Source organism: Saccostrea cucullata, unplaced genomic scaffold (assembly GCF_032062105.1).
Source record: "Saccostrea cucullata isolate Sc308-1 unplaced genomic scaffold, CSIRO_AGI_Scuc_v1 ctg16392, whole genome shotgun sequence".
NCBI classification, from domain to species: Eukaryota; Metazoa; Mollusca; class Bivalvia; order Ostreida; family Ostreidae; genus Saccostrea; species Saccostrea cuccullata.
Window position 1 is genome coordinate 14,856 of NW_026927730.1, and position 10,326 is coordinate 25,181.

General features: G+C 34.5%; 1 protein-coding gene across 1 annotated transcript; it reads left to right on the plus strand.

Annotated features, from left to right (window-relative positions):
• The first annotated feature begins 2,033 nt into the window (after positions 1-2,033).
• Positions 2,034-6,606, plus strand: LOC134275354 (uncharacterized). Its single transcript, XM_062757629.1, has 5 exons — positions 2,034-2,059; positions 3,276-3,619; positions 3,705-4,073; positions 4,276-4,677; positions 6,072-6,606. The coding sequence occupies exons 1-5, from the start codon at positions 2,034-2,036 to the stop codon at positions 6,461-6,463; spliced, it is 1,533 nt and encodes a 510-aa protein (XP_062613613.1). The 3' UTR covers positions 6,464-6,606.
• The last annotated feature ends 3,720 nt before the right edge of the window (positions 6,607-10,326 follow it).

Sequence of the window (10,326 nt, forward strand, 5' to 3'; positions counted from 1 at the left end):
ACTCGGCACTGAGGGCCATTGAACAAGGAGGAATCTTTTTCGTGCCAGCACCTACTGCGACACGGGGCCTCGGTTTATATTGTCTCATCCGAAGGACCGGTCTCCACGTCCCACAGTGGGATTCGAACCCGCGACGTAAGGATTGACTCCTTACTTCGCGACTCTAGAGCAGGCGCTCTAACCATTGCGGTACGCGGGCGACTAGGTTTAAATAGAAATTTCTTCATTGGTATAAGATGACGTCTCTTTAAGATTTTTTTCAAAGGAATAAATCTCAATTGGATATAAACTATATACAATCAATCAGTAATCATTTTAACTGCTGTGTAACTTTTTCCTTCATATTCAATCCAAAGTACAAATATGATGAATCTAGTGTAATTAAAAGGATGCCATCAATTTCAACCTAGCATGTATTGAATGCTGTTTTCAAATTATCCGCTTTAAGAACCCTATATACACTGACGAAAAATATTTTTTGGACTTTGAGAAAATTATATAGTGTAAAGAAGGCTATTTTGAAATAAACTTATCCATTTCTAATATAGGGAGCGTGCCTTCTTTATCCAGGAAAAATCTTTGAAGACAGTAAAGTAATGACAAAGAAAAATTGCTTTTGATTATTCAAATGGAGAAAATACATGCAAATAAAGTTTTCAATTACTCTATCTTGGTCTGACAAAATGTTTAGAATACATGGATTTATGTAAAATTTTGTCATACAGCGCAAATTACAATTTATTCTTTTTTATGTCAAATGGTGGGTCAGTCTAACTACACGCAAGTACCCTGAAATTAGGGTGCAGTGTAGAGAGGGTCCTTAACTTTGTTTCACGTATTTTTTTACGTAGATGTAGAAGAGTAATTAATTTTCCTTCTTATCATCTTATTGAAAGCGGGTATCAAGACTTAGTGTTTAAAGAGATTTTAGTCTTTCAAATATAGGCCTTTTCTCAATTGATATACCTGTGAAATCTTCAAGCTCAAGCAAAGCACAAACCATTGAAAAGTTATAGTACCAAGGTTAAAAATATTTATATATGAGTCAAACACAATATATACAATGTCAAACAGCAAAAATAAAGATTCCAAGGAAAAGTACTAGTACACATGAAAAGAACTAGTATTTTTAAAGTTATGTCCAAGGTTAAAGTTTTTCAAAAGTTAGTTAAACTTCTTGTTCAAGGTCAAAATTGTTTTCATACAACGGAAAGCCCTATCCCAAGGCATACATCTTTGAAATACTAATATTAATGCCATGATATTCACTGTTCAAAATTATGTTTAATAATTTTTAAGCTATACTAGGCGTATCTGAGCTAAGAAATAAAAATACTAGTACGAGAATACGTGTAGATTTACTTGACATTTGCTATCTTTGTTCAAATTGGTTTTTTTTCACCGATTTGGAATTTAAATATCCCTACTTTCTATCGTTAAAGGGTCTGATATGTATTGCAGATTCTGAAAAAAATCAATTATATCGATTAAAATGTCGGATATCTATGAAATACAATTGATTTAAATTGTGTAATTTACAGAATGCTACCAAAGTTCTATTTTTCATTAATATTTTGCGCAAACTTTCCAGTATCAATATGACTTACAGATTTAAAGTAACAAAAAGGTCATCTTTATTGTGGTATAACACAAATTTACAATAGATAAATTGATAATTCTAAAATAAAGCTCATTTTAAAGTCGAATGTCTGATTTCACAATCTTCTTACAGGGGTCTGATTTGCCATATTTCAGACTATGTGGGCAAAATGTGTGTTTGAATTTCTTTTATGTCATATAAAAAGAGAGATTTTTATTCCTGGAACGAAACATTTAAGTTTCAGGAAAAATTTAATTTGACGGAAGATTTGAACACAGATTCTCAAACTACATTGTAAGCTTGTTTCAAGTTAATCAGAATGAAGTCTCATAATCTCCTTTGAGCTCTTTTAACATGTTTAATTCAATTTATCCATAGAGTTGTTACTTTTTTAAAAAACCGTGTAGTTAAATGTCCTTTCCAAAAAATAGAAATGGAAGAGCTTTTCTGTCAAAATGGGTAAAACATTGATTAAGTCAACTCAATACAACAAGAGATATGATTGATCAGTTAGTGTCACGTGGTTAATCTGCTTATTATATATAAAGGTGTCAAGAAAAGTTTTAACTTATTCTGAACATTGGTCATCATGTTAAATATACCCATTGTGTTCAGTCTGAAGTTCTTTTCGATGTTTCATAATTCTGGGCTCTTTAACTTGGTATGTTATTTCTATAAGCAATCAACAATAGACTTCGTATGATTATTTGTTTTTATATAAAGTTTTATTGTATTGTTTGAAATGAGAATTTATACTGCATTAATTTAATATAATTTATGTTTTAATGTCATGTTTGTGTTTTTGGTTTATGTATAAATGTATTTTTTTTTATCTGTCATGTTGTTTTAGGATTAATATATTTTTTATAATTATGATACAATGAATTTAAATTACAATACAATAATACTGGTAATACCGTATTATCTTTAAATAGTATTGGTTCAATAAAGTATCCTCTCATTCCATGTTAACAAATTATTTACTTTCATTCAATTTATGCAAGCGTTCTCGCAATTAATATACTATCTTTGAGACTTTGCAACTTTAAGCATTAAAATAAGCTGTATTACTGTTTAATATACAGCCACGTACATTGTCATACAGAAATATATCTGTATAATATTATTTCATTTTTGACATAGACAGGAATGGGAACATGCAATATATACATTTTTATGCCCCCGTGCGAATAATCCTGTGGGCAAATTGTTTTTGTCCTGTATGTCTGTCTGTCTGATGTAAACTTAAAATTAGCCTTGCCCGTAACTCTTGCGCTGTCAAGGGTAATTACTTATGTAACTTAAAGGAGTTAATAGTTGACATGAGTATTCATTATAACAGAATCTTTCCATTGCATGGTACAGAAATTTTTATCATTTGACCTCAACTGTGACCTCTGACCTACATTTGGAAAAAAAATCCAGAATTGTGTTACCATAGGGGGCATCACTCACTTAAATTGTCTCACAAACACACCTTGTTTTATCTTGTAGACGAACTATTTAACACCACCGCATTGCTATTTCACAGCTTCTAACGATTATCGTAAGTTCTTTCATTAATTCCAATTTAAAAAGAAACTAATCTTTTAAAAATAAACTTTTAAAATAAACAAACAATACAAAAACAACAATAATAATCAAAAACAACAATTCATGAAAACAATACTAAAAGACTTAGTTATTTATTTCTAAAGCCATGTATTTTTTTTGTAGGTGTTCCTCTTCTTGAATTAGTCAACAAACAAGACAAATGTGTCCTCAAATGTCCGAAGTATCGAAATATAACTGTTGGCTACAAAATACGGCCCCGTAGCCAAACTTCGACCGGTGATATCAATTATAACGTAACTTGTCCTGGATGTAACGGAGAGAGCCCGGACTTCACTGGCATTAGGGATTACATTCAATATAGACGCGTCCTCTGTGAAGGAAACATTGCAGACACGGGGATCTACGAAGTGGAAGTCGCAACAGAGTATGGAAAAGCCTACTCGTCTGTATATATAGAAGTGGAGTGTAAGATCTTCCTTGTATATCGTACTTAATGATATTATATTGTGGCGATTACTTCGTATTATTTAATAAAATGTTTATTTTTCAGTGAATGAGGGATTCACGGGTAGGGTCAAGCAACCCTCTGGACCAGGCCAGATATTGTTTGACAACATCGAAATGAACAGGGGATACTCCTATGATAGCAACACGGGGATTTTCAAAGCCAAAAGGACTGGTTACTACTCCTTCTACATGACGGCAAGAACCGAGTCCGATCGCTATGTCATGATGGAACTTCGGAAGAATGGCGTCAGGATGGGTTCCATAACTAACGATGTTTTGCCTGCCCACAGCTGGAATGTTGAATATGGGGCGAATGCTTTAGTGCTGGCCTTGAACAAGGGAGATGAAATGACAGTCCACGCCAACGGCACGCTGCAGAGTGGCTCTACTTTAACCTTGTTTTCATTGCGAAGTATGTTTACAGACACTTTGTAGGGTTATGGGATAGTAATTGCATGTAACATTAGGGACATATATGTAAATCTCACTGTAAGCTTTGCAGCTACATGTACCATCTATGATTTTTTCAAACTGCCTCAGTCATTCTGGGTTATGGGGAAAGACTTATGCTAAGATTGAAATAACTCTATAATTAGCCTTTACTTTCTCTTCAGCTCTGATGGAATCTCCTCAAGAAGCCTTATATGCCAGCATCCCAGACGGCACTGTGGTTCAAGGAGGTCCGTGGCAACCTCTCGCTTATGATGACGTACACATCAACACTGCCCAAACTTTCACAGCGAACACCAATTATACCGTGTCTAGCTCCGGATATTACGTCATCAGCATGACCACCTGTCTCCTGGACTCGGCCATTCACGCCTCTTACCTCGATGCCCGTTTTAAGATGACTCATTACTCAACCCTATCTGCTTCCTCTCGAACCTCAAATTCATACACATTTATGGCCAGATATAATCAGGGTGACGTCATACAGAACAAGTTCTATACTTTTAACACGACACGGGTATCAAATGAAACTTCTATTGCAGTGTTCAAGTATTTTGATTTGAATGGTAAGGCATAGTTGTTTGTTTTCTTTTAAGCCTGAGCTAAGACAGAAGATACATGTAGCAATTCAGTATTTTTAGCTCATCTGAGCCGAAGGCTCAAGTGAAATTTTCTGATCACATTTTGTCCGGCGTCCGTCTGTCTGTCTGTCCGTCTGTCCGTCTGTCTGTCTGTCTGTCTGTATGTAAACTTTTCACATTTTCGACTTCTTCTCAAGAACCCTTGGGCCAATTTCAACCAAACTTGCAACAAAGCATCCTTGGGTGAAGGGGATTCAAGTTTGTTCAAATGAAGGGCCACGCCCTCATTCAAGGGGAGATAATTGGGAATTAATGAAAGTTTGGTGGTATGCTTTAAAAATCTTCTTCTCAAGAACCACTGTGCCAGGAAAGATGAAATTTATAGGGAAACATCCTCAGGTAGTGTAGATTCAAATTTGTTCAAATCATGACCCCCGGGGGTAGGGCGGGGCCAAAATGGCCGACCAAAGTTTTACATAGAAATATTTAGGAAAATCTTTAAAAATCTTCTTCTCAAGAATGACAGAGCCATAATTGATCATATTTATATGGAAGCATCCTCAGGTAGTGTAGATTCAAGTTTGTTCAAATCATGACCCCCGGGGGTAGGGCGGGGCCAAAATGGCCGACCAAAGTTTTACATAGAAATATATAGGTAAATTCTTTAAAAATCTTCTTCTCAAGAATGTCAAAGCCATAATTCATCATATTTATATGGAAGCATCCTCAGGTAGTGTAGATTCAAGTTTGTTCAAATCATGACCCCCGGGGGTAGGGCGGGGCCACAATGGCCGACCAAATTTTTACATAGAAATATATAGGAAAATTCTTTAAAAATCTTCTTCTCAAGAATGTCAAAGCCATACTTCATCATATTTATATGGAAGCATCCTCAGGTAGTGTAGATTCAAGTTTGTTCAAATCATGACCCCCGGGGGTAGGGCGGGGCCACAATGGCAGACCATAGAAATATAGAAATATAGAAATATAGAAATATATTGGAAAATTCTTTAAAAATCTTCTTCTCATGAACAGCCAAGCTATGATTGATCATATTTATATGGAAGCACCCTCAGGTATTGTAGATTAAAGTTTGTTCAAATCATGACCCCCGGGGGTAGGACGTGGCTTCAATGGCCGACCAAAGTCTTACATAGAAATATATAGGAAAATTCTTTAAAAATCTTCTTCTCAAGAATAACCAAGCCATAATTGATCATATTTATGTGGAAGCATCTTCGGGTAGTGTAGATTCAAGTTTGTTCAAATCATGACCCCAAGGGGTAGGGCGGGGCCACAATGGCCGACCAAAGGTGCTCAGGTGAGCGATGTGGCCCATGGGCCTCTTGTTGATAACTTTCTATGTTTTGTATTTGCAGAAACCAATGTGGTTGTAGTGACAGCTACTCAAAAGGAATACTATTTGTCCTGTGAGCAAGAATTTTGTAATCCGTTTGCCAACGGAGCTGTACGTGAAAACTTGGGTTCAGCCTTAGATCCCGTTTCTGGGGTTTTCACCTCGCCCCGTTCTGATATGTACCTCATTTCCGTCAATTTGTTTGCAACCCAGGTGGACACCATTTTTCAGATACTTGTTGACGGTGAAGTTACAGATACCTTTCAAAGCGATGGACCTGCAAATGATAACTTCACTAATGACAGCAAGCTGGTTTTGATTAAGAGTCTGGAAAACGGTCAGACATTAGAGGTGAAAATGAAAGGCCGAACGGTCTTCTATACCATGCTCTCCATTTGGACTCTGACTTCCTGATTTTAAAACGAGGCCTCAATTCGCAAAGAGCTTCGTGCATTGTCATGTTTTTCGCTTTATCTATTGATGCGACTATTTTTCCTTTCAAAATACTGTGGATGTAGGAGTATGGCCAAATTTTAATCTAACATAATTTGAACAAAATTGACAAAGTTTTTTGGAAAACAATAAAGTAAATTTGCGTATGTTTATATCATACGACTTTAAATATTCATTTTTAATTCTATAAATATTTTGAAAAAATAAAAAGCTTAATTATGTGGATTTGTTGTTGATCGAGAAATATACACACATATAAGTCTGTAAAAATCTTCTTAAGTTTAAGCCACAAAAGGGAATCAAAGTTCTTCATAGAAATATATAGGAAAAATCTTTAAAAAAATCTTCTTCCAAAGACCCACTGGGCCAGAAAAGCTGAAAATTATGTTGAAACGTCCTAGAGTAATGCAGATTTTTAATTGTCAAAATTATTATCCCTGGGGATACGGCGTGACCACAATAGGAATTCGAAACCAAGTTTTACATTGAAATATATGGTTATGGGAAAAAATCATGCACCGCATGGGAAATAAAAGCTAAAACTAACGAGAAAGTCTGCAATTTCAAGGTATAATAGCTTCCTAATTGAGGAAAGTTTCAGGAAGATTGTCCGAGCCATCTCTGAGTAACAGCCCGTAGAGCAAAAAATGATTACAATCGCATTATGTCGCCCCCGTCTTCTTAGAAGAATCCTTGGGTAGTGCAGACGAATTTTTAATTGTAAAATCATGACATCCGGGGGTAGGGCGAGGCAAAATAGAGAATTCAAGTTTAACATTGAAATATAAAGGGAAAATCTTTAAAAGCCTTCTTCTCAAGAGCCATTGGGCCAAAATGGCTGAAATTAATGTGAAAGCATCCTGTGGTAGTGAATATTTTATGTTCTCGAAATTATTACCTATGGTGAAAGTTAAATTAGGGTCACAAGAGGTATAAGAAAATGGGAATCTTGTAAAGAATACCATGGCCAAAGTTACTCAGATGAGCGTGTGGCCCATGAGCCTGTTTTTTTTTTTTTTTTTTTTTTTTTTTGGAAAGACTGATTTTTTAATTTTGATAAATATTATTCTATATATAAGGACTTATGATGTACGCCCTGCAGAGGAACAAAAGGGTTGTTAAACCTTCACGATGTATTTCTTCTCTAAGTGTGGGGCGGAAGCACGGTGAACAAAAACACGCCGACACCGTATTTTATAAATCGAAAATGAAATACACACACACACACACACACACACAGAGAGAGAGAGAGAGAGAGAGAGAGAGAGAGAGAGAGAGAGAGAGAGAGAGAGAGAGAGGTTATAAAAAAAATAAAAAACAAAACACAAATAAAACTATTCATATTGTAACATTTTAACAAAAAAAAAGTAATTTGTTATAACAGACTACTAATTTTTATAACAAATTACTAATTTGATATAACAGATTATTAATTTGATATAACAGATTATTAATTTGATAAAACAGATTAATAATTTGTTATAACAAATTAGTAATTTGTTATAACAGATTAATAATTTGTTATAACAAATTAATAATTTCTTAAAACAAATTAGTATTTGATAAAAGAAATTACTATTTTTGACAAAATTTGAAATGTATACAGATCTATGAAAACCAGATCAAATCAAAAATCTTAGTATATGTCGGATTTTGAAAATAATTTGTAATTGTTAAAGTTTTTGGCCAATTATTAGACTTAAGTGGGACTTTTGAGAACATTTCCACCAGGCTCTGTTTTAATTAAAAGAAATTTCACGCATACGAAAGAATTAAATTAATAATTTAATACATTATTAAATTTTACCAGTCGCTACCCACTTATGAATACACTGAACCAAACTTCTAAGTGTTCACCTAACATTTTTTAAGTTTTAAAGAACAAATGCAAAAAATTGATACTTTCGTCAATTCATGCTTAATGATGCTTATTTCAGTTCGATGTTGCGTAAATATCATGTAAGTATCTCGTCAGAATTTTTAGCAAAGTGTCAGGGATATGATGTACCCTCAAAATGAAAACTCACACAAAGATATTTCTTTTGATTAAGACCACCATTCGCTCTATAACTGCAAGACATACTTTACTGTTGGATACAATGTACCCCTAAATATGAGATTTACCCATCTGCTACCACACCTATTGCCTAGATTTTTCCAAACCGTTGAAATGAAGTAGAAAGGGGGGCATAAAATTTCTTATAAAAGTAAAAAATATATTCAATGGGATTCAGATCTGGAGATCTGAAGATGCATCATCACACAGAGGTCTTTTGGTCAATATCCTTGGACGTTTATCACGTAAGGACACCGCTTTAAGGATGATTCAGACTACATGAGCTGATATTAGACTGTCACAAGCACCGATTTCTTTTTCATACGATATCATTTTCATACGATTGAATTCTTTTGTTTTCATGTTTCTACGATTGTTTCAGGACAATTTAAGTGTCTTTAAATCTGGTGTGACTCAAAATTTTGGCCTCAGACGAAGAACAAAGCCACTTCCGGTTTGGTTAAATTTTGTCAAAAACTTTCAAATTGTGATAAATTGGCGATGAAAAAGACCCACAAGCCTATCAAAAAATGTGTTTAAATGTGTTTTGATACGGGTTGCTAAATTTTAAAAGTAATATCTAGGACAATTAAAAAACTGAAATAAAAGTTAGTAAAACGTGATGCAAAGATGGTCAAGATATCAACATTCTAACGGCTCTCCCTTCTTTCTCAATGGTCATTTTGCCAATGTTTTGTGTTTCTCAGTCTATTTCAAACATGTAATCCTTGTGAGAGACCCTTTATTGGATACCAAGAAGTTAGACCCTTTGACCTACCTTTGAGTTTGACCTACTTTTAAAAAGCAAACATTGACCATAACTTTTAAAGGGTAAGGGCTAGTGCTTTCATACTTTACATATTTAATTTTTGTGACTAGACTTTCATTTGATAACAAGAACATTGACCTTGGCCTTGAAGTTTGACCTACTTTTGAAAAATTGTAACCTTGGCCATAACTTCTGAACGGTTAGGGCTAGGGCTTCCATCCTACTTTCGAATTTCACGATTGTTTTTCAGTGAGAATACCCTACATTTGGTACCAATTAATTAAATTTGCATTTAAGAAAAGTTTAATCTTTGCTATGTTGCCATACGGTGGAATCAGTGTTTCACAAACACATCTTGTTATAACTGTTGAAATATGATTAAAAATTTTTGTTATATCACACAGAAAATTATGAGTATTTTTAATTGTTAGAGACAAGAACTAATGCGTCAAAAATGTTGTTTAATACCTGGTCATTTAATAAAACAGTTATTGAATTTCAAATTTGGTCTACTTATACGCACCTGGTCAGTTAACGGTAACAGTCGACCATTACCTGTCGAGGTTTGCATAGTCATACATGTAAGTAGACCTCCCCAAAGTCAAGACATGTATTAAAGGTCATTGAACTTATATTGGTGAATATCTGTACGAGTTGGCTGCACAAATGCAAACCTGGTGACTTTAAGTATTTTTTTTTATAAAAGACTATAAAACATAATATAAGAGAGCATATAAGAACCATAACTATAGGACTCACTTTCTTTTTAACATTATTATTACCAGGGTACATATCTTTTCAGTTGACCCGAGCGTATGGGAGAACGTGGAACTCCTGTCCAGGACTGTTGAACGTATGGATTCGCCCAGGACTGTTGAAGATATGGACCACTGAAATCATCTGGTTGGCGGTTTTACTAATATATATGTTAATACAGCTACAAAAATCATGTATTTACACCCACTTTTGAACTCAGTCAATAGATTCCTCAGTGATATT

What these genes read in the sequence shown, in the direction of transcription:
- LOC134275354 (XM_062757629.1), top strand. Translation starts at nt 2,034, where the DNA reads ATGGAAGAGCTTTTCTGTCAAAATGG. An exon ending in TGTATATATAGAAGTGGAGT is followed by an intron (nt 3,620 to 3,704) that starts GTAAGATCTTCC and finishes TTTATTTTTCAG; the next exon opens with TGAATGAGGGATTCACGGGT. An exon ending in AACCTTGTTTTCATTGCGAA is followed by an intron (nt 4,074 to 4,275) that starts GTATGTTTACAG and finishes CTTTCTCTTCAG; the next exon opens with CTCTGATGGAATCTCCTCAA.